Genomic DNA, 26,708 nt, shown 5'->3' with positions numbered 1-26,708 from the left:
TAATAATAATAATAATAATAATAATAATATCAATAATAATAATAATGATAATAATGAGTTTGGTAAAGTGTGTGAATGAAGAAAGTTAAGAGTAAATGTGAATAAGAGCAAGGTTATTAGGTACAGTAGGGTTGAGGGTCAATTCAATTGGGAGGTGAGTTTGAATGGAGAAAAACTGGAGGAAGTGAAGTGTTTTAGATATCTGGGAGTGGATCTGGCAGCGGATGGAACCATGGAAGCGGAAGTGGATCATAGGGTGGGGGAGGGGGCGAAAATTCTGGGAGCCTTGAAAAATGTGTGGAAGTCGAGAACATTATCTCGGAAAGAAAAAATGGGTATGTTTGAAGGAATAGTGGTTCCAACAATGTTGTATGGTTGCGAGGCGTGGACTATGGATAGAGTTGTGCGCAGGAGGATGGATGTGCTGGAAATGAGATGTTTGAGGACAATGTGTGGTGTGAGGTGGTTTGATCGAGTAAGTAACATAAGGGTAAGAGAGATGTGTGGAAATAAAAAGAGCGTGGTTGAGAGAGCAGAAGAGGGTGTTTTGAAATGGTATGGTCACATGGAGAGAATGAGTGAGGAAAGATTGACCAAGAGGATATATGTGTCGGAGGTGGAGGGAACGAGGAGAAGAGGGAGACCAAATTGGAGGTGGAAAGATGGAGTGAAAAAGATTTTGTGTGATCGGGGCCTGAACATGCAGGAGGGTGAAAGGAGGGCAAAGAATAGAGTGAACTGGAGCGATGTGGTATACCGGGGTTGACGTGCTGTCAGTGGATTGAATCAAGGCAAGTGTATGGGGGTGGGTTGGGCCATTTCTTTCGTCTGTTTCCTTGCGCTACCTCACAAACGCGGGAGACAGCAACAAAGCAAAAAAAAAAAAAAAAAAATAATGAAGTAATTTGAGTTGAGCTCAACACTGAAACTAGCTTAGGAAAATGGCTATATAGGTATAGATATTTAATATAGTTCGCTAAGGTTCCATAAATATATGCAAAGCATGATCTGAAGCAATAATCTTTCCAGAAAATATTTAATAAAACAATATCATATCCAGAAAAATATGGGGTCAATCAAAGTGAAATGTCAACAGAAACTATGAAAACATCTAACCTCTCTTGCAATTAAGCACTTTCCTATATTTTTGATAATTTGGTCATGTATCAATAATTCTTATGAAAATGCACATCCAATGTGGCAAGGGATGTAAACACACAGATCAAACAGCATATTCCTCAGCATGAGGCAAACTTAATGCTGGTATAATCTGACTACCATCCTAGTTACTACACGAAATGTTCAAAGATTCTTTTGATGTTACAAATGTATTACCCAATTCCACATTAATTAATGTTTTCCCAGATATACATAACAGTTATCACAATATTCTTTAACATTCACAACCAACTATATAAAGCAACAACATTATAAGTAGCCATTCCACACGACTACTTATGATGCAGAGTTACAGTGATAAATTACCAACCCTACTTTTAATCAGGTCCTCCTTCAACATGTCTACATTCCCACCGAGAACTTTACCAAAATGTCTTTGTAATGTACAAAACTTTACCGCTCGCACATGTACGTTATCTTCAGCCTCACTAATAAACACAATATATTTGGCGCTAAAAGTAAATCATAACTTTTTCAACTCTACAACAACACTATCGATGGCATCATGTTAACTACGAACCAAATTCATCGAACAATTAGTATTCTTGACCACGACGAGACAATAATCACCTTTGCCTTACAAATAGAGAACAACACATTCCAAAAACTCTCTTCTACTGAGCTCATTATCAAACTCCTCGTCAGTAAATATCTGGAATTACCCAAAATGAAATCCATCCCAACAGTTGATAACAGAAGACATCTGAGTACATAATTAATCCAACCAGAGCCCCAAGCTTTGGTCTTAAATAACATTAATAACAGTCAATATAATCTTACCTCCCACACGCCTCGTTGGATCTTCAAACGTTCCCATTTTGTCATACGTGCATCATTAATCACAACCTAAAATAACACAACTTGATGACACTTTTCACTACTCAACCACCGAGCCACCCAGCTGATTCCTGTTTTGTTGACAGAGAAACACTGTGTCCGAATCCACTACCTTAAATAGAGTCATGGTTCATACTGACATCTAAGACCCATATTAAATATTATAACACAGTACTGACCTGGATGATATTATATTTACAACTGAATAAGTAAATATCCAGTCTTACTCTGAACTATTTATATTAAATGTCATAGTATGAGGAATAGTTAATGTTTCGGACGAGAGGGATAACACGTTCCAACGATAACCGTAGCCATAGTACGTACTACCAACTCCTGCTAATCAAGCTTCTAAAAAGCTTTGATTCAAATTTTAGAGAAAACGAGAAACACCTCCTTCATCCATATGTTAGAAGCCGTCACACCTCGATAATGATTCTGTCATGTATTAGTATCCGTTATTATATTTGAAGCTATGCAAACTTTGTTTTAATTTAATTGGAAAACGAAATTATTTCCATGATTGGCTCAGAATGAATTTATTTCGCGTAACGTTCATGTATTCATGATTTCCTTCCTTACATTATTGCCTTAACCACGATGAGATTCAGTGGAAATAATCAGCTTGAAGTAACCAATATATAGAGTTGATATATCGAAACCAATGATACCCAGGACAGGTTGGTTTTACGTTTCCATAGTTATGTGTAACATCTTATGTTCACAGACATACGAGGGATTAATAATATTTTGGTGATTTGAATAAAATGTATGAGATATGGATTACATTTCTGACGTGAGACACAGTCATATGCAAACCTCTGTAGTGCAGTAATTGTCTCTGGCCTAAGACGATATTTTATCATTATCATATATGGACGTATATGTGAGATTCAGGGAAGGGGAAATTTAATGTAAACTGCTCTCCCTATACTACTCCGAAACTAGCGCCATTATTCGTATTTTACTCGGTAATATATATTGGTAAGTAATAGCTGATCTTCCATACCTGTTCGTCGCTGTACGTGACACCAGGAACAGAGGAACAACGACCCAGTGACTTCATTCATTCTGGCCCAACGGAATGGCCAACCACGATACCGGGATCAACTCCCTCAAGCCCGAGCCTTTGGGGGAACTCTGAAGGAAGATGAAATATCGAAATAATGTTGGAAATATATTTCACTGCTGAAAATATAAGTGCTGAATGAATCCTTTAAAGATTATCATCATCCACTGCTGACTCTTCTGTCACTCAAAGGCCCAGCTCCGGCATCAGTTCTTGAGTCCCCTGTAACCCGTGGGCCCTAACCCTCATCACCAGAGCACACCGCCTACCGCTAAACTCCACAGACCAATCCTTTCCAATGACCGTTTCATGTGCTCTGGTTCGCTACCCGTATACCACTTCGATCCAGTTCTTTTTATCCCATGCACGCCTTTCACCCAAATCACTCAGCTACTCACGTTCTATTTTCGTCCCCTTCTCAAACCCCTTTATCCTTGCTCCCTCCGCCTCTGACACGTATATCCTCTCAGTTGATCTCTCATCGCTGATTCTCCACATACGCTGGAACATATCAGCACACCCTGGTCAGCGACCACGTCTCTTTCATTCCTAAAGCGATCAAGCCGATACACACCACATGTCTTCGCTCTAAGACCCTTACTTTCACCTCCCTCAGCATAAACAAATTAGATAACCAGGGCAATATCACACACATCTAACACGTCCATCTTCACCGAGAACTTCCTCCCATCCTATTCACACACACGATTTACAGCTCACGTAAAAACTTCTTACTGCACTTACTTAGCATATACGGATTGGAAGTAGCTGACACAGGCGAGTCAACACTGCATTCCTCCACACTCTTCAATTCTGGTCCCTCTTCCCTCACTCGATCTGCATCTCGTCTTGACAGAACTTCCTCAAATAAACTCAGACTTGGACAGGATATCCCAGTGGGTTAGACGAAATCTAGTTAAGTCTAATGCCTCCAAGACCAAGTTTCTACCCATCTCTGTAGACAAAACTCCTCACAGCTTTCCTCTCTCCGACTGTTCTGTAATTCCACTTCTTAATTCAGTGAACATAACTGGTATCACTATAATGTCTAATGCAACTTGGAAACCCCACATTATGGTAATAGCTAAGTCTGCATTTAAGAAACTGGGAGTGCTGTTTAGATGAAATTTTCTTTCTTCTGAACTGTTGCTTCGTTTATACAAAGGATTAATTCGTCCTTGTATATATATATATATATATATATATATATATATATATATATATATATATATATATATATATATATATATATATTATTATCATAATCTGTCGCTGTCTCCTGCGTCAGCGAGGTAGCGCAAGGAAACAGACAAAAGAATGGCCCAACCCATACACATGTATATACATACACGCCCACACACGCACATATAAATGCCTATACATTTCAACGTATACATACACTGACATATACATATATACACATGTGCATATTCATACTTGCTGCCTTGATCCATTCCCGTCGCCACCCCGCTGCACATGAAATGGTAACCCCCCCCCCCCCCCCCCGGTGGGTGTGCGAGGTAGCGCTAGGAAAAGACAACAAAGGCCACATTCGCTCACACTGTCTCTAGCTGCCATGTGTAATGCACCGAAACCACATCTCCCTTTCCACATCTAGGCCCCACAAAACTTTCCATGGTTTACCCCAGACGTTTCACATGCCCTGGTTCAATCCATTGACAGCACGTCGGCCCCGGTATACCGCATCATTCCAATTCACTCTATTCCTTGCACGCCTTTCACCCTCCTGTATGTTCAGGCCCCGATCGCTCAAAATCTTTTTCACTCCATCCTCCCACCTCCAATTAGGTCTCCCACTTCTCGTTCCCTCCACTTGTGAAACATATATCCTCTTTGTCAATCTTTCCTCACTCATTCTCTCCATGTGACCAAACCATTTCAATACACCCTCTTCTGCTCTCTCAACCACACTGTTTTTATTACCACACATCTCTCTTACCCTTTCATTACTTACTCGATCAAACCACCTCACACCACATACTGTCCTGAGACATCTCATTTCCAACACATCCACCCTCCTCCACACAACCATATCTACAGCCCACACTTCACAACCACCATATAACATTGTTGGAACCACTATTCCTTCAAACATACCCATTTTTGCTCTCCAAGATAACGTCTTGCCTTCCACACATCTTTCAACTCGCCCACATACAAGTGTACATACATAAATGCCCACACATGCACATATACATACATATACATTTCAACTTATACATACATATACATATTCATACTTGTTGCCTTCATCCATTCTCCTCCCCACCCCGCCACACATGAAGTTGCATTCCCCCCACCTCCAGCGAGGTGGTGCCAGGAAAAGACAAAAAAAGGCCACATTTGTTCACACTCAGTCTCTAGCGGTCATGTGTAATGCACCGAAACCACAGCTCCCTTTCCACGTCCGGGCCCCACAGACCTCTCCATGGTTTACCCCAAATGCTTCACATGCCCTGGTTCAATCCATTGGCAGCACGTCCACCCTGGTATACCACATCATTCCAATTCATTCTATTCCTTGCACGCCTTTCACCCTCCTGTATGTTCAGGCCCCGATCGCTCAAACTCTTTTTCACTCCACCCTTCCACTTCCAATTTGGTCTCCCGCTTCTCTTTGTTCCCTCCACCTCTGACACATATATCCTCTGTCAGTCTTTCCTCACTCATTCTCTCCAAGTGTCCAAACCATTTCAACACATCCTCTTCTGCCTTCTCAACCACACTCTTTTTATTACATCTCTCTTACCCTTTCATTTCTTACTTGATCAAACCACTTCACACCATACCCACTGATGTGACCCATGAAGCATTAAACATTCACCATCCTAACTCATTCTTAAACACCGTCCTACCAGACATACATCCACCAGAAACCACACTTCTCAAACATATGCCAGTGACACCTTCTCAATTATGCTGTGGCCTTAAACAATTCCTATAATATTACTTTCATGTAAACCAAACTTACTGCTCAGTTGTTCCATACAGCCACAGTGCTCTATCTCATTTTCTAGGATCTGCTCAACTCACAAATGTACTTGAATTGAGCCTTTCTCTACTCATGATACACTTGTACCAAACTTTGCTGTCCACAAACACTAAAGTGAGTTTAGCTTTAGCACCTCAAGGGTACTGGATCTGACTTTTGCATAATTCTCCTTCTTAGTTTCAGTATATGAAGTGTAATGAATGTAGTAGTCCTTGGTCTGTCTACATATTTTAGCATTGTACACTTCCTCACACCCTTTTTCTTGACTCCCTCTTAGCATCATAAATTGTTTGACAGATAGGTCCTCAGATATCTGGCATTATGTGGTGCCCAGAATCTTTTGGCCCCAGCTAATTGTGCTGGTGAGGAAAAAGTGGATGTAAGTAGTATTATTGACTCAATCAATGTCTCTAACTACTGTATTCCAGTGACACCTGCCTCTTTCTTTGTTCACTGACATTTGTATCCTTGAAACTAATTTTCTCCCTGGATCTCTATTTAACACACTAACTGCCCTCCAAGACTCCCTCGTGTTGCAAATGGAATAGCGCTAAAATCCTGTTTTTTACAATATCTTAACAATTTCTTTGAAGATACAAGGAAATATGATACAGACAATCATATGCCATTTTTGATTGTGACACTTTTCTCTATCTAAATAAATGATCTAAACTCATAAGTCTCTTATATAAAACATCTCATATGCATATATGTTTTCACTTAAAATTGGTTGGGTTTTGAAAAATACTTATTGTTTTGACCACTGCTTATTCTCTCATAATTTTTAATACCTCATTGCCAATTCCTGCATCAGCAAGGTAGTGCCAGGAACATATGAAGGCCACATTTGATCACATCCATTCTCTAGCAATGCACTTAAACCACAGCTATCTGCAACCAGGCTCCACAGACTTTTCCATGGTTTATCATGTCCACTTCACATGCCCTGGTTCTGTCCATTGGCAGCATGTTGATCCCTGTATACCTCATTGTTCCAATTCACTCTATCCCATACAAGCCTTTCACCCTCATGCATGTCCAGGCCCTGAACGTTCAGACTCTTTTTCATCAGTTCACATATTGCTTTTAACTCGCCTATATATCAGTATTCCCATTAATCAAAATAAATCTAAACACATGCATTTTGTAAAACATCTTTATCTCTAGACATTGCATGACACCTTACACATGCAATAAAATGTTTGACATTAATGAAATACCATACTTCCTCAACCTTTTGGCCAATAAAATTTCATTATATAACTAAGATGGCTATGTAATGTTCACATTAACAAACAATCACTAGATTCCTCATATGGAAATGAAGACTTCAATATGAAAAAGAAAATTCAATGAAATAAGGATCATTCAATTCAACTTGCATGCAGTGCAGGTATTTAGAAGCAAATTTCAGTCTCTTATTTGAGTGCTATGGTATTAAGAAGCTAACAGGTTACTTTCTTACTTCTCTTAGATACCCAATTGACCAATAATATTTCCATATGATCTATATCTGTATTTTCACTTTTGGGTTCAAGAATGCGCCCTCTATGAAATCAACATACCTATTACATTTCTTAAGGAAATTTTAAAAATAATCTAAACTTGAGAAGGCTGACAACCATAGTATTAGCTTCACTACATTTTGACTGTTCCATGAAACCTGTATCCTTAGAAACTACTTTTTTCCCTGAGAAATGCTTTATTACTGCTTCTAATCTCCTCTCTTTCAGTGATTTAAAATTCCAGTAATATACTCACATGTTTTCTTCAACCATCATCTACTCATCTATCTCTCTGATGCCTGTTCCCTCTGGAAACTCCTTTGGTGGCCATGGCAAAAGAGTCACTTGCATGCCTCCCACACATACACCATTCCAAAATTTTTTTCCTAATTTCTTTCCCTTCGATACTCATCTAATCTATTTCCCTATGTCATGGGTGGTCTTTCCCTCACACCAAGCCCATTAATAATACTGTTATACACTCTCTTTGTGAACTCTCCATCTTGCATTCTTTCCATACACTCAAACCACCTAGTTTAGGAATATATGCTGTAACCAAGCATGCCTGTTCCTTGCTGACCTTGACTTTCCTAGTTTTCTTGTCATTTGGCTCAAATTCTTCATTTACTTTTCCTTGTCTTTGCCTATTATTCTTCATCATTATTATCATTATTCTTAATTCACGTACTCTCACAAGTAGGCTAGGTCCTCTAGATGCATTACTTCAATATACACCATGAAGCAATTAAATTTCTCCTACACTGATAATAGGGGTAGTAAGGCCTGCTCCTTTTCTCTTCTAAATGTGGTGAAAAAAATCATACATCTTACTCTGTCACCATGATCATTCTTCTAACACCTTTGACCAATCTTACTTGTAATGCACTATGCTACTACTGAAGTTTCATCCCATTTGTGATTCTCATATGTTTTTGTAATTATTTGCCTTCCATCATCCCTCTCAGCCCCTTAACAATGGAACTTTGGAAAGGACTAGTGATCTAATTTGCATTTTCCTTAAGTTTCCATGTGTGTGCTAAAGATATGGAGCTACACCCTCCATCAACCTCTGAGGCTTTTTCTTGTCTGTGGTTTGATCACATGTGGTGAGAATCCATCCACACCAAGAACCAGGTGTTTTAAGCATGAAAACATTCTTCTTCATCTACCTATCACTCAGGCTTCCTTTCATATCCCCACAAATCTCTGATCATGTGGTCAAACATTCACTTATTCAAAGGAACACCATTAACACATAAGCTGTTTTTCAGCTGTCACTAAATTTGTAAACTTTCTGGGTTAAATCCTCCAAGCTTATGAACAAACATAAGATTACCTTTATATAAATGCAAAAATATCTTAGCTGTACATAAATGAAAACACTCAGGAATAAAATGTTTTATTTGCAAGAGGTACAAAGCCAGTCACTGGGTAAAATATATAAACATAATGACATACAGCAGTATATACTACAATTCTGAGCATGATCCCTGTTATCACAAGTTATCAAAACCTAAAAGTCATATGGTACAGAAAATTACTCAAATAACAAATATTGCAATTAGCATGCACCACAAAACAGAAAGAAAACAATTCTCTGCAGTTCTATGTATGAAGCTTCCAAACTTTATTTCATAAGAGTAGTCAATAATGGAATGATTCCTGTGATTCACTTCTCAATACACATAATCTTAAATTCATACCTTTTGGCAGTTCTACCATGTAAAACAGCCATCCATACACCTTACTCTTATCTCTAAATGTGAAAATAATGATGAAAACAACTGGCATTAAATTGTTAACATGCAGCACAAGGTGAGCAACAGTGTAGTAAAAGACTTCCAGTATTTGGGGTGACATTTTGGCATGTGGACCAGTTTTGCTGGTTAGATAGCATAACAAATGTGCTGAATATTCATACAAATATGGTGTGATTTTATTTTCTGGCCTTTACACAGGAAAAACTATTTATCTTCATAAAAGTGCACTCACCATATAAAAAAAAAATTCCTTGGGCATGACCCTAGATGTAATGTAAAACTACATGTGTACTTTTCATGCCAGGCCATTTGTCAAAGCCGTTTTGAAAACCTCACTGTCCACTTTCTTTAAGATGTACGAGTTCTGTCTCTTAAAAGACGACAACGTGAACTCAAAGTCTTTCTTCAACATCCACTTTTTCTAATCAAAATGAATAAATTCAACATCCATCCTAATATTGCAGAGAATGTAATCATTTCAAAGTTTAAATTTGGAATATATCTGGTGGTCAAAATATCTGATACAGATCTATGAAGGTAGCAAGATAATAAAGATGATTATCCGATGTTTCATTTGTGAAGTAGGTCCTGTTTCCTCTTATTAGAGAATATTTTGTATGTCTGAGAACAAACAAAATCACTCTCTAAGCAGATACACATAAGGCAAAGCTGAAAATGTTTATCATTCATATGGAAATATATTATCTTTTGAACATGAAGATACTTCAACTGGTGTGAACATAATCTATGCAAACTTGTCAAACTTTACAAGATCATACAATTTTCATGAAATTACCGACCTCAAAAATTTTAAATCCATTGTAGTGAAAATATCACTGAGATAATGTTCATATATCACATTACATCTAATTACAAAAAATAATTCTATGAAGAAAATTCTTTTTTGTGTTATACACTTCATATGAATTTAATGTAAATTACATTTTGCAAGTTCCCACTGCAATGAATTTAATTTCTGACTTTACAAGGGAGTATGATGATAACACGAAAATGTAATTAGTGGGTCAGTTGATGTTTGCTAAAAGACAATATTGCGACCGTAATCAGCTGTTACGTTTATCACTAAATCAATTCAACAAGATAGAAAAATGAGAAATGATGATATTTATTAGGAACATTCCAAACAGTAAAAGATTGTCTGTTCATAGAACAGGTATGACAATTTACAGCTGGCTCACTCTAAGACTTCTGTTTCATTACTAATTCCTAAATCGTATCATTTCCAGGAATTATCATTCATATACACAGCATAACATAAAATGTGTGGAGACACTGGCTGAACTGACTACATGAAGCAGTGGTACTTAAGTAATACCATCATAAAGATTAACAGTAATAGTACAAAGTAAAATTGCTGTTTTAAATAACTGCTAACTGAAAAAGCATAATAAATACCCAGACCAATGAAATCAAACATCACATCTTAAGACAAGTTATAACGATACTCATTTTTTCTTCAAAGTACACTCCTTTCATATCAAATATCAATGCATTCAAAGAAATACTAATAACTGTTTACAAGAAAAAGCTTCAAAGAAAGTACTGTATGGTCAGTGACCCCACACATGAAATAGGACTGAGCAAAGAATCACACAAGATGATGGCACGGAATTGTTTTGAACTTTGGGGTATGCAAAATCAAAGGCAAATGAAAGGCAGTCAGGACTGTTCTCTGTTACTAAATACCTTTCATTTACGATGTCTTATCTTGTTAAAAGTAAAAGTGCAAGTTGAAATCAGAGAGCGAATCTTCAGTTTTCATACATTTATTACAAAATGAAAAAATGTAAAAAAACAAAAGATGGCAATAACTCGTCACATTATGCAGATTTCAAATTTCAGTAATAGATATTTTCCTAAAAAAATGCAAGTGCAGTCCTGAATCCTTTTTTCTTTAGTCACCTGGATAGTGATACGATGGACCTGAGCCAAATAAAATTTAATGAGTTTATTATATGGCACAAAACTCCCAATAATATATACATCAATGCATGTGTCAATTATTATAAATCAAGTAAGCACTAGTGGACAGAAAGCATTCACTGGGATTGTTTATATCTAGTGAGCTAAAACAACCCTACATATAAAAAAAAGATTGATTGAATCAAATTATGATTATCATACAAACAGGCTAACCTATATACTTACTTCATGTAATGATCATGTATGCTTTTATACAGTCATTTTGTGAAGAATGGTTACTAAACACATCACAAAAAGTAACGATGATTTTCTATGTGAAATAATCACAAATATATTATAAACTTTGTATCTATAAACAATAAAATTTGCTTAATTCACTAAAAAGCAACCTTTTCATATAGCAATCCTTTTTTGTGGCTATGGCCAATACCGAAATATAAACAAGTAACATATCTATAACAAATTACTAAAAGTAGTGAAATTCCAAGCTGATGACTACCTACTTTCTGATGCACTAATTTTTACCGTATTTGCTACAAGTAGTTGCATCATACCCCATGATGCAAATTCTATGGACTGTATCATGGCTGAAACTAATGCTGTTAAACCTAGTATACTAGCTGTCTACACTCGACAATCTCATCTGTATATACAACAGATGGATTTTGTTGTTACCAAAGCAACAGTTGTCTTTCAAAAGTGGGTGCTGATGAGCCACACAAAGCTGGTATGAGGCTGTCATGCTGCAAATTTTATTATTGGCAGACAAAATTAACCTAAAAAACAACCTAAATTAAAATATTTGTATGTCACCACAGTGGCATTACTCCTTCCCTTATGTGTCACAACCATACCTGTCCTGACTAGCGGGTCACTATAAACACTGACCTACAGTTTTCTCTATACTTGGTTTGTATGTCTTTAACAAACACACAAGTCCAAGCAAATATGAATACTGTACAGCATGATCATGTTATTAAATGAAAGTCAGAACGAACATGGAGTAGGAAGCAATAACACTAATTTAGAAAAATAGGCTACAATGAACATAATGATACTGGTACATATATACATATTCAGAGAAATATCCAATAACGCATAAATATGTCAGCAAAGGATTTTACAAATTACCGAAAAACTGAGTCAAGCCCTATTATGATATACAAAGGTATATGCTCTACATCAAAGATCTGAAAAAAATATCCTAACAAAAATGTGTGAACTTTGTAAAATGCATGATTTTGTTTATTCAGCTCTATCAATCAATGGATCACCAGATTTTTATTTACATTTACTTTAATATTTAGTAATTTGTGCTATCTTTTTAAAAAGACAATATAAAAAAGATATGGAGAAACTTTAAAGCTCTTTTCCATTGAAATGTACATAACATTTGTTACAAATGAAGAATCTAGTTTCCTACTTTCACACTACCTTAAACATTACAAAGGGAAATTCCATCCAATCACAAATTTCCATCTTCTACATATATATATATATATATATATATATATATATATATATATAGATGTGTTGCTGGACTCCATATGCAAGTGATTGCACTGTATGTGAAATATCACATTTGGCATGGCTATATCATCAATTTATGATAAAAAAAGGACAAAAAGAGGTACATTTTTTTCAACAAAAAGGAGAGCAATTTCTTCCAGAAACTTTTTGCTCCAAAGGAGTCCATTTCTTCCCTGCTCCTGCTTGTAGTACAGCCTTGAAGCTGCAAAGGACCCATAAAAAGGTCCCTTCAGTTGTATAAATGAATCACCGAGATGAATTTTTGGGGGATCATTCAAATTAGTTCTTTGAAATACAGCATAAGGTGTAGTGTTGTTTAAATCCATTCCCTTTTAGTGTTGCAACAGCATCTCTAAAAATAATTTGACTGTAGGGTGTAGCTACTGCAAAAACCAATTAAATTTTGCACCTGAGGCATTGGTAATGAAAAAAAGGTGATGGAATTAAGGAATGGTAACACATGAAATCGATGCCAAACAAAGAACCAACTGTTTTTGAGTATATGGGCAAGAAGCCTTCAAAATGTCCGAAGAGTACTATACTCAGTCGGTGCAGCCCCATCCAGAGTAAGGGGCACAGATACTGTGTAAACTGTTGATATCCTGGATGCAATAAAGTGTGATGAACTCAGTGAGCAAGGAACGAGAAGAAAAAGAGGAAAATGACACAGAATTTAGTAACAGCTATGAAAGTGGCAATCCAGATGCTGCACAATAGACAATAAAAGCAGACATGGGAGATAAGCTGTGAGAGTCTGTTAACAAGATACTGAAAAATAACACATACACACATGTATGTATGAAATGAAAATCTTTTTGAATTTCTGAGACTCTGGAGAAGGACAATAAATAAACAAACCAACTAGCTATCACTGCAGGTCCTCCTAAAAATGCCAAGAGATGGAAACAATGTAGTATATTTGTAAAAATGGTGTCCTTTTCCATTATTTTTTGAAATTAATTTTTTCTATGGAGCTACTCATTCTATACAATACAAAAATACTGGACACAACAAAGAAAATGTGGTCTAAAATAACTTTAATGGAAAGATCTATGCATCAACAGTAAGATGCATTTGCAAAGAAAGATATTCAGACAACCTGATTTGTGCTAAAGCAAACACTGAAGATCCTAGAAGCATAAATAATTTAAGTAGTAAATAAGAATGTGGAAAAAAAATTGAAGAATTCTTTCGCACCTAGCAGTGCTAATAGGAATTTCCCCTCATGCTCAAGATAATTTCTCTTCTACAGCAAGGTCAACTGAACTACTGGAGTGTATATATATATATATATATATATATATATATATATATATATATATATATATATATATATATATATATATATATATATATATATATACCCCTGGGGATAGGGGAGAAAGAATACTTCCCACGTATTCCCTGTGTGTCATAGAAGGCGACTATTATTATACTTTGTCGCCGTCTCCCGCGTTAGCGAGGTAGTGCAAGGAAACTGACGAAAGAATGACCCAATCCACCCACATACACATGTATATACATATACGTCCACACACGCACATATACATACCTATAAACCTCAATGTATACATATATATACACAGAGACATATACATTTATACACATGCACATAATTCATACTGTCTGCCCTTATTCATTCCCATCGCCATACAGCCACACATGAATGACAACCCCCTTCCCCCGCATGTGCGCAAGGTAGTGCTAGGAAAAGACAACAAAGGCCACATTCGTTCACATTCAGTCTCTAGCTGTCATGTATAATGCATCAAAACCACAACTCCCTTTCCACATCCAGGCCCAAAACTTTCCATGGTTCACCCATTCCCGCTAAACATGAAATGACACCCCCCTCCCCCCTGCATGCGTTCAATTGAGGTAGCACTAGGAAAGGACAACAAAACGCCACATTCATCCACACTCAGACTCTAGCTGTCATGTGTAATACACCAAAACCACAACTTCCTTTCAACATCCAAGCCCCACAAAACTTTCCATGGTTTACTCCAGATGCTTCACATGCCCTGGTTCAATCCATTGACAGTGCGTCGACTTCAGTATACCACATCGTTCCAATTCACTCTATTCCTTACACACCTTTTACCCTCCTGCATGATCAGGCCCTGATTGCTCAAAATCTTTTTCACTCCATCCTTCCACCTCCAATTTGGTCTCCCACTTCTCCTTGCTCCCTCCTCTTCTGACACACATATCCCCCTTGTCAATCTTTCTTCACTCATTCTCTCCATGTGACCAAACCATTCAACACACCCCCTTTTGCTCTCTCAACCATACTCTTTTTATTACCACACATCTCTCTTACCCTTTCATTACTTACTTGATCAAACCACCTAACACCACATATTATCCTCAAACATTTAATTTCCAACACATCTACCCTCCTTCGTACAACCCTATCTATTGCCCATGTCTTGCAACCATATAACCTTGTTAGAACTACTATTCCTTCAAACATACCCATTTTTGCTCTCCGAGATAGATAACGTTCTCACCTTCTACACATCCTTCATTGCTCCCTAGAACCTTTGCTCCATCCCCCAACCTGTGACTCACTTTCACTTCCATGGTTCCATTCGCTGCTAAGTCCACTCCAAGATATCTAAAACGCTTCACCTCCTCCAATTTTTCTCTTAATCAAACTCATATCCCAATTAACTTGTTCCTCAACCCTACTGAACCTAATGACCATGCCCTTATTCACATTTACTCTCAAGTTTCACACACTTTTCCATACTCACTTACCAACTTCTGCAGTTTCTCACTCGAATCAGCCTCTAGAGATGTATCATCGCAAGTGGAAACTGACTCAATTCCCAGGCCCTCTCATCCCCAACAGACTGCATACTCGTCCCTCTCTCCAAAACTTTTGCATTTACCTCCCTAACCACCCCATCCACAAACAAATCAAACAACCATGGGGATATCACACACCCCTGCCGCAGACCAACATTTACTGGGAACCAATCACTCTCCCTCTTCCTACTCGTACACATGCGTTACATCCTTGGTAAAAAGTTTTCACTGCTTCTAGTAACTTACCTCCCACATATACTCTTTGTTGTATACCAACTGATGTTATATTTCTTTCTTGTATATCCCCTGATGATGTGATTATTACACGAAAATGCACTCAGGAACTTTTCCCATTTCAATTTTTTTACATACATATTCACCGTTTCCCGCATTAGCAGGATAGCATTAAGAACAGAGGACTGAACCTAAGAGGGAAAATTCTTGCTTGGCCCCTTTCTCTGTTCCTTCTTTTGGAAAATTAAAAACTGGAGGGGAGGATTTCCGGCCCCTTGCTCCCTCCCCTTTTAGTTGTCTTTTACAACAAGCAGGGAATATGTGGGAAGTATTCTTTCTCCCATGCATGTCATAAAAAGAGACTAAAAGGGGAGGAAGCAGGATGCGGGAAGTCCTCCCCTTCTAGGTTTTCAATTTTCCAAAAGAAGGAACAGAGAAGGAGGGCCAAGTGAGGATTTTCCCTCTTAGGCTTAGTCCTCTGTTCTTAACACTACCTTGCTAATGCGGGAAATGGCAAATATGTATGAAAAATATCTTATTTTTCTTTTATCATACATATTCGGTCTCCCGCGTCTGCAAGATAGTGCAAGGAAACAGACGAAAGACTGGCCCAATCCACCCACATACACATGCATATACATAAACGCCCATACACGTACATATACATACCTATACATTTCAACGTATACATACATATACATATATACACATGTACAAACTCATACTTGCTGTCCCCATCCATTCCCGTCACCACCCCGCCACACATGAAAGTGCATTTATATATATATATATATATATATATATATATATATATATATATATATATAGGGAGCGGGTGGCTGGAAATCCTCCCCTCTCGTTTTTTTATTTTTTTTAATTTTCCAAAAGAAGGAACAGAGAAGGGGGCCAGGTGAAGATATTCCCTCAAAGGCCCAGTCCTCTGTTCTTAACGCAACCTCGCTAATGCGGGAAAGGGCGAATAGTATGAAAGAAAGAAAGAATATATATATATATATATATATATATATATATATATATATATATATATATATATATACATATTTTTTATTTATTTATTTTGCTTTGTCGCTGTCTCCCGCGTTTGCGAGGTAGCGCAAGGAAACAGAAGAAAGAAATGGCCCAACCCAACCCACCCCCATACACATGTATGTACATACACGTCCACACACGCAAATATACATACTCATACATCTCAATGTACACATATATATACACACACAGACACATACATATGTACACATGCACACAATTCACACTGTCTGCCTTTTCATTCATTCCCATCGCCACCTCGCCACACATGGAATAATATCCCCCTCCCCCCTCATGTGTGCGAGGTAGCTCTAGGAAAAGACAACAAAGGCCCCATTTGTTCACACTGTCTCTAGCTATCATGCAATAATGCCCCACATCCAGGCCCCACAGAACTTTCCATGGTTTACCCCAGACGCTTCACATGCCCTGATTCAATCCACTGACAGCACATCGACCCCGGTATACCACATCGATCCAATTCGCTCTATTCCTTGCCTGCCTTTCACCCTCCTGCATGTTCAGGCCCCGATCACTTTCGATCACTCAAAATCTTTTTCACTCCATCTTTCCACCTCCAATTTGGCCTCCCACTTCTCCATGTTCCCTCCACCTCCGACACATATATCCTCTTGGTCAATCTTTCCTCACTCATTCTCTCCATGTGCCCAAACCATTTCAAAACACCCTCTTCTGCTCTCTCAACCATGCTCTTTTTACTTCCACACATCTCTCTTACCCTTACATTACTCACTCGATCAAACCACCTCACACCACACATTGTCCTCAAACATCTCATTTCCAGCACATCCATCCTCCTGCGCACAACTCTATCCATAGCCCACGCCTCGCAACCATACAACATTGTTGGAACCACTATTCCTTCAAACATACCCATTTTTGCTTTCCGAGATAATGTTCTCGACTTCCACACATTCTTCAAGGCTCCCAGAATTTTCGCCCCCTCCCCCACCCTATGATCCACTTCCGCTTCCATGGTTCCATCCGCTGCCAGATCCACTCCCAGATATCTAAAACACTTCACTTCCTCCAGTTTTTCTCCATTCAAACTCACCTCCCAATTGACTTGACCCTCAACCCTACTGTACCTAATAACCTTGCTCTTATTCACATTTACTCTTAACTTTCTTCTCCCACATCAGCGAGGTAGTGCAAGGAAACAGACTAGGAATGGCCTAACCCACCCACATTCACATGTATATATATATAAACACCCATACACATACATATACATTTCAATGTATACATACATATACATACAAAGACATATACATATATACACATGTAAATATTCATACTTGCTGCCTTCATCCATTCCCGTTGCAACCCCACCATACATGAGATAGCATCCGCCCTCGTGAGGTATACATAAATATATATATATATATATATATCCCTGGTGATAGGGATGAAAGAATACTTCCCATGTATTCCTTGCGTGTTGTAAAAGGCGACTAAAAGGGGAGGCAGCAGGAGGCTGGAAATCCTCCCCTCCTGTTTTTACCTTTCCCAAAGAAGGAACACAGCAGGGGGCCATGTGAGGATTTTCCCTTTTAAGCTGTCCTTTGTTCTCAACACTACCTCGCTATTGTGGGAAATGGGGAATATGTATGAAAAAAAAAATAAACACAAATATGGTGCACATGAATGCGCACTTTTATAGAACACATAATACTCTCTAACAGCCAGGACTCAAACCCAGGACCTTTTGCGTGGTAGTTGGGATTGCTAACTGCTAAGCTATGATTACCCGAGGGAAATAACTATTTGATTACAAGTAATCAAATACTCTCCGTCTCACATCCATAAGCAACGGGATCTACATGGGTTAAATCCCACCAGGCTTACATTACCAGCAGCTAGCTGAATTTCAGATTTAACAGACTGGAAAATAAAAGTTAAAAACAATAAGAAATAAAAAATAAAAAATTTCAAACACCACATCATGTGCATTTCATATTGCATTTGTTTTTAGTAGCGTGGGGTTGACTCACTTTGTTTCAGTCTCAGTCTGCCTTAACTTATTGTGCAGTCAGGTTGTATACAAAGTGTTTCAGTTATTTCAGAATTGAGTTTATCAAATACTTTTGCAATCCTTACAATTCAAATTGGCATCAAGTGATAGAGAAGTTAGAAGAAAGTGTGTGAACTTAAATGTGGCAAGCAAAATTAGAGCTGAGAAATTAGAACAAGGTGTCTTAATTTGATGGACTTGGCAATAATGGATACCCCTTCCCCCTATTAGTCTGTTGAGACAATCCGTACAAACAACTGGAAAAAACATAAATCAAAAAATAAAAATTATGAAATGTGAACTAAAGAATCTTACATAAGAGGTAAAAAGAAACTACAGAACCATATAATAAAGCTGGTTTATAAAAACGAGATAATCATGATAGAAAACGAATAGGATAAAAGAGTGCTGTACAGGTATGTAAATTCTGCATGCCATGCTGTCATACGTGCGACTTACATCCAACCCCGCATCAGCGAGGTAGCGCCAGGAAACAGACGAAAAAAGGCCATATCTGCTCACACTCATTCTCTAGCTGTCATGTATGTGCATATATATATGTGTATATATATATATATATATATATATATATATATATATATATATTATCCCTGGGGATAGAGGAAAAGAATGCTTCCAAAGTATTCCCTGTGTGCCGTAGAAGGTGACTAAAAGGGGAGGGAGCAGGGGGCTGGAAATCCTTCCGCGTTTGTAAATCTTACAAAGAGGAACAATGAAGGGGGCCAGGCAAGGATATTCCCTCTAAGGTTCAGTCCTCTGTTCTAAACCCTTTCTTGCTAACATGGGAAATGGCAAATGTGTGAAAAAAATATATTGTTTTCATTTATTAATAATCACCCCAAGACAAATTTCTACGAAATGGTCCTGATTTTAACCAAGACCTTTCAAAAGGCTCCTGCAGCTAAAAGTTGTGCTACTTCCAGTTACAATAAAGTGGAGACTCCTTTGGAGCTCTTTGTTGAGGCTGTACTTCCAGTAATACATTACTAGCAAAGGTGACCTTTCACTTGCATAGTAACCTTGAACAGGTGGCATTCAGTAACAACTTCATAAGTATTCTTTTTTTTTCCATACATGCTCGCCATTTCCTGCATGAGCGAGGTAGCATCAAGAACAGCTGACACAGCCTTTGAGGGAAATTTTCCTCTTGCTTCTTTGCTTTGTTCCTTCTTCTGGGGAATAACACAGGAAGGGAGGATTTCCAGCCATCTGCTTTCGCCCTCTTAGTCACCTTCTGCAACATGTAGGGAATACGCGTGCAGTAGTCTTTCTCCCCTATCCCTAGGAATATTATATATATATATATATATATATATATATATATATATATATATATATATATATATATATATATATATATATACACAGGGTGTTAAAAAACGATAGGTACAAAATTTGACAGTAGACAGGGACACCCAAAGCAAACACTTTTTCAAGAATACCAAAAATTGCAAAACTAGTTAGTTTTCGAGATACCGAGCTTTAAAGTTTTAACTTTGGTATGTCTGAACTGTAAACTTTAAATGTAATATTAGCTTACAATCTGGCAACACTCGGTGTTTACGAATTAGTTCACCGTTGCACGTTGTGGTGACAACATGTCACATTTGTCTAATCAAGAAATCATTGCAGAAGATCCAACAATGTTTTCTCGTGTCCAGCAGTCCTTTCAGAGGAGGTGTCAGGTCTGCATTGAAGCAGAAGGCAGACACTTTGAACAGCTATTGTAGATTGTGATCGAAAATACATCTGTTTATACAACATCTGTTTCATTTTTCACTATATCTTAGAAATGAACAGCTTGTGAATAGGCGTCAAGTTAAAACTTTAAAGCTCAGTATCTCCAAAACTAACTAGTTTTGCAATTTTTGGTATTCTTGAAAAAGTGTTTGCTTTGGGTGTCCCTGTCTACTGTCAAATTTTGTACCTATCGTTTTTTAACACCCTGTATATATATATATATATTAGTAACCATTCTGTATACTCAAATCAGTTAATATTATTTACATATATGAAATATACAGTATTAGGTATACGCTCAAGATGTCTTCATGACAACAAGTATAAAGATAATAGACTATCGTTTTCCTGTTAGTTAAGCTAGTGTTATTATCAATTCAGTTCTAATCTTTGAATGATTTCAGTGCACTTTTTTTTATACTAAGAAATCAATAAAAGAAAGATGCTCCTGGTTTACTCATCAAAATATGGCATTTTATGCACACTAAAATATTAATGGCTGTGGGTTAAAAAGCTTCCAATCCAAGAAACAGTAGACTATATACCATCTACTGTCTGGATGTTGCCAGTGGATATTTTCAACACTAAACTGGTTACCTACAAGCAATTTGCAGTATCAAATCAGTTACCAACTAATCATGCTAAAATTTGTAAAACACTTCCTGCTCTTGCAGTGATTTCATGAAACTTCCATACAAACTCTCCTTCAGTATGATCGTATCAGCTTCATTTTCCAAAATTCTGATATAGCCCTCATAACAGGACCACTTGGGAATGACAGAGAGCATACCATTAGAGAAATATGGTGTTGTTTTCGATGATCAACTTACCTGTCTAATTTTATGACTATATTAGAGTAAAAGAAATGTTATCTACAACAATGAGTAATATACATACTGAATAGTGTACAGAAAATCATCATAAGTGACATGGAAACAAATATCACAATGTTGGTCATCAATATAAAAAACTGTGATTGGACAATAGTATATGACATTTCACACAACTCAAGTAAAACTAAAATATTCAAGTGGATATATCCCCATATTCAGCATTCCATTTTTCATATGTATTTAGTGATAACTGTGGAACTGATTTGCGTATCTTCTTTAACGAGTCCTTGAAATCAGCAAGTGAGATTCCTCTCACCTCAGATGGGTCACACGATACCACTTGTTCTGGTTTTAATTCTGGAGATAGAAAATTGCTTACATTATAATTACATTCCCACTTTGAGCTGATAAGATGACTTATCCTAAACTTAAGTAAAACCTACACACTAAAAAACTAAACAAAATAAGAAAATTTGGTTTACATAAGAACTTCATCTCCATAAATGTGTTGCAAAATCAACACAAAGAAAAGGTGAATAAGAACTTATGTACAAAGAATGATTAGACTTTTATTAAAAATAAGAGATGGAAGTTCTACAACTGTGGTCCCCATCTTTTGATTTTTACTACATACAACTCTTTAATTTCTATTTACTACCTGCATTCAATTTCATTATGTAGCTTATTCCATACATCCACTATTCTAATACCATAAAAGAGCCTTTATAGATTTTATCTAACAAATATTTACTTAATTTCTTTAGCTGCTCTTTCTTTGTACCTCTTAAAAACTGTTCATCACCCACATTACCAGACTGATTTAAAAACTTTAGGTTTTGATAAATCTCCCTTATTCTTCTCTTTTCTGTGGAGGGCAACCTTACAGTCTCTAACATTTCTTTTAAACTCAGCTTTTATTTTAGTTACCATGTGCATTGTCTTCCTCTAGTTCTGCTCTATAACGTTTAATATTTCAAGTTTAGTAAAGAAGGTTGGAAGCATATTATAATTCAAGTCTAATACAAGTTGTAAAAGTTTACTGCATAACTTACCAATTTATAGTGATGCAATTTTTATCTTAACTGGAAGACAGTCTGCCTCCTTGATAATTCTCCTGACATGATATTTCTGGTGATAAATTACGAAAAATGTCTATCACACAAAGAGTCATGTGGCTTGTAACATACCAGATTATAATCATAATGAAGACCACTTTCACCATGTCCTTTCTTCATAACTGCATTCAATTGGACTGAACTTTAATAGCCATGTATCAGACCCACTCGGGAGCTTGTCCAAGTCCCCTTGTAAGATGACGAAATCTTCATCATTCCTGACTTCTCTTATGATCTTAGCATCCTCCATACACATATTCTGGTATGAAACCAATCCAACTTTTAAGTTCTTTGTAGAGATTAAGAAGAGCAATTACCATAAATTAGGCCTAGTGTCATGCTACTGGTAACTCTAACCTAACTATAAGAGGTTTCTCTGATGTATGTCTTCTCTTCTCTCCCACTAAGATCATTTTTAAGCCATTGAAGGAGTCTTTATCTTGTGCCTGACTAAAGATATCCAGTTTCTTTACTACACTCTAATGTGGAACAATGTCACATGCATCATGGCAATTCAATAACACGGAATCTATCCATCCACCAACTGAATTTAAAATTGCTCTCTCTTTCACAGTAGTCTAAGAGATTTGCTATGCATATTCAATCTCTGAACTCATGTTGTTTCATGCTTAAGCAGTTTTTTCTATGTATGTAATCATCCATTTGCTTTATCATCATTTCTTCCAGTGTTTTACAGACCACACTACTCAGATAATTCTTTACCTAAACCAAATGGAAAGGGACACTTACCCTTATACAGCCCTATAAACAGCATGAAAGTCCACCTTGCCTTGCGATATCAAAGGAAAGGCTACTGCTCCACTGTTATCAGAGACACTATTGGACAGTGCTACTTTTATGCACAGGTATGTGTTAATACTATGCATGCATAGTGCCTTTGTACAACGGCAAAGGGGATAAAGGTGAGTGTTCAAACTATAGAGGTATAAGTTTGTTGAGTATTCCTGGAAAATTGTACGGGAGAGTACTGATTGAGAGGGTGAAGGCATATACACAGCACCTGACTGGGGAGGAGCAGTGTAATTTCAGAAGTGGTAGAGGATGTGTGGATCAGGTGTTTGCTTTGAAGAATGTGTGTAAAAAAATACTTAGAAAAACATGAAGTTGTATGTAGCATTTATGGATCTGGAGAAGGCAGATAGAGACAGAGATGCTTAGTGGAAGGTCTTAAGAGTATATGGTTTGGGGGTACGTTGCCAGAAGCAGTGAAGAGTTTTTATCAAGGATGTAAGGCATGTGTACGAGTGGGAAGAGAGAAGAGTGATTGGTTCCCAGTGAAGGTTGGACTGCAGCAGGGGTGTGTGATGTCCCCATGGCTGTTTAATTTGATTATGGATGGAGTGGTTAGGGAGGTAAATGCAATTGTTTTGGAGAGATGGGTGAGTATACAGTCTGCTGGGATGAGAGGGCTTTGGAAGCAAGTCAGTTGTTGTTTGCCAATGATACAGCACTGGTGGCTGATTCGAGTGAGAGACTGCAGAAGATGGTGACCGAGTTTGGAAAAGTTAGTGAAAGAAAAAAGTTGAGAGTAAATGTGAAGAGCACGGTTCAGCAGAGTTGAGGGACAAGTTAGTTGGGATGTAAGTTTCAATGGAGAAAAATTGGAGGAAGTGAAGTGTTTTAGATATCTGGGAGTGGACTTAGCAGTGAATGGAATCATGGAAGCAAGTAAGGTCACAGGGTTTGGGAGGGGGCAAAGGTTCTGGGAGTGATGAAGAATGTGTGGAAAGAGAGAATGTTATCTTGGAGAGCAAAAATGGGTATGTCTGACGGGACAGTAGTTCCAACAATACTATATGGTTGCAAGGCATGGGCTATAGATAGGGTTGTATGGAGGGTGGATGTGTTGGAAATTAAATCTTTTGAGAACAATATGAGGTGTGAGGTGGTTCGATCGAGTAATGAAAGAGTAAGAGAGATGTGTGGTAATGAAAAGAGTGTGGTTGAGAGAGCAGAAGATGGTGTGTTGAAATTGTTTGGACAAATGGACAGAATGAGTGAGGAAAGGTTGACAAAGAGGACATGTGTGTCAGAGGTGGAGGGAACAAGGAGAAGTGGGAGACCAAATTGGAGGTGGAAGTATGGAGTGAAAAGGATTTTGAACGATTGGGGCCTGAACATACAAGAGGGTGAGAGGCGTGTAAGGAATAGAGTGAATTGGAATGATGTGGTATACCAAGGTCAACATGCTGTCAATGTACTGAACCAGGGCATGTGAAACGTCTGGGGTGAACCATGGAAAGGTCCATGGGGCCTGGATGAGGATAGGAAGCTATGGTTTTGGTGCATTACACATGACAGCCAGAGACTGAGTGTGAATGAATGTGGCCTTTTTTGTCTGTTTTCCTAGCACTACCTCGGTAGCGATGCTGTTTCCTGTGGGGCGGGGTGGGCTGGGAATGGAGAAGGGCAAGCATGAATATGTACATGTGTATATATGTATATGTCTGTCTACGAGTATGAATTTTTTTTTTTTTTTTCAAACTATTCGCCATTTCCCGCGTTAGCGAGGTAGCGTCAAGAACTGGGCCATTGAGGGAACATCCTCACCCGGCCCCCCCCCTCTGTTCCTTCCTTTGGAAAATTAAAAAAATTGAGAGGGGAGGATTTCCAGCCCCCCGCTCCCTCCCCTTTTAGTCGCCTTCTACGACACGCAGGGAATACGTGGGAAGTATTCTTTCTCCCCTATCCCCAGGGATATGTGTATATATTGATATGTTTATGTACATGTATGGGTGTTTATGTCTGTTTCCTTGTGCTACCTTACTGAAGCGAAAAATGGTGATCAAGTATAAAATAAAAATCAATTTTTTTTTATAATTATGCTTAATTGCTGTCTCCGGCCTTTGTAAGGTAGTGCAAGGAAACAGACAGAGAATGGCCCAACTCATCCACATACACTTGTACATACATAAACACCCACACACACACATATACATTTCAATGTATACATACATATACATATATACACATGTACATATTCATACCAGCTGTCTTCATCCATTACCGTCGCCACCCAACCACATATGAAATAGCATCCCTCCCCCAGTGAGGTAGCGCCAGGAACATACAAAAATGGCCACATTCGTTCACACTCAGTCTCTAGCTGTCATGAGTAATGCACTGAAACTACAGCTCCCTTTCCACATCCAGGCCCCACAGATCTTTCCATGGTTTACCCCAGATACTTCACATGCCCTGGTTCAATCCAATGACAGCTCGTCGACCCCAGTATACCACATCGTTCTAATTCACTCTATTCCTTGCAAATCTTTCACACTCCTGTATGTTCAGGCCCCAATCGCTCAAAATCTTTTTCACTCCATCCTTCCACCTCCAATTGGTCTCCCACTTCTCCTTGTTCCCTCCACCTCTGACACATATATCCTCTTGGTCAATCTTTCCTCGGATATTCTCGCCATGTGACCAAACCATTTCAATACACCATCTTCTGCTCTCTCAACCACACTCTTTTTATTACCACACAACTCTCTTACCCTTTCATTACTTACTCGATCAAACCACCTCACACCACATACTGTCCTCAGACATTTCATTTCCAACACATCCACCCTCCTCTGAACAACCCTATCTATACCCCATGCCTCGCAACCATATAACAGTGTTGGAACCACTATTCCTTCAAACATACCCAGTTTTGCTCTCCGAGATAATGTCCTCACCTTGCACACATTCTTCAATGCTCCCAGAACCTTCGCCCCCTCACCCACCCTGTGACTCACTTTCGCTTCCATGGATCCATCCACTGCTAAACCCACTCTCAGATATCTAAAACACTTCACTTCCTCCAGTTTTTCTCCATTTAAACTTACCTCCCAATTGACTTACCCCTTACTGTACCTAATAACCTTCCTCTTATTCACATTTACTCTCAGCTTTCTTCTTTCACACACTTTACCAAACTCAGTCACCAGCTTCTGCAGTTTCTCACCTGAATCAGCCACCAGTGCTGTATCATCAGCGAACAACAACTGACTCACTCCCTGA

At 38.1% G+C, this 26,708-nt stretch overlaps 2 protein-coding genes across 5 annotated transcripts in view; both read right to left on the bottom strand.

Annotated features, from left to right (window-relative positions):
• Positions 1 to 2,116, bottom strand: part of LOC139750324 (rho GTPase-activating protein 8-like) — a 351,767-nt gene extending 349,651 nt beyond the window's left edge. The window contains 1 exon segment of the mRNA XM_071665001.1: positions 1,960 to 2,116. Coding sequence (XP_071521102.1) covers positions 1,960 to 1,996 — 37 coding nt within the window. The 5' untranslated portion in view covers positions 1,997 to 2,116.
• Positions 2,117 to 8,989: 6,873 nt separating this feature from the next.
• The window catches only part of spas (spastin), a 444,303-nt gene continuing 426,584 nt past the window's right edge, over positions 8,990 to 26,708 (bottom strand). For all 4 annotated transcript variants that reach the window (XM_071664998.1, XM_071664997.1, XM_071664996.1 and 1 more), the window contains one exon: positions 8,990 to 21,921. In XM_071664998.1, the coding sequence (XP_071521099.1) occupies positions 21,758 to 21,921 (164 nt within the window). In that variant the 3' untranslated portion in view covers positions 8,990 to 21,757. The remainder of the gene's footprint in view (positions 21,922 to 26,708) is intronic.

The sequence above is a fragment of the Panulirus ornatus genome, chromosome 9 (assembly GCF_036320965.1).
Source record: "Panulirus ornatus isolate Po-2019 chromosome 9, ASM3632096v1, whole genome shotgun sequence".
NCBI lineage: Eukaryota > Metazoa > Arthropoda > Malacostraca > Decapoda > Palinuridae > Panulirus > Panulirus ornatus.
This window is presented reverse-complemented; position numbering and strand designations above follow the sequence as displayed.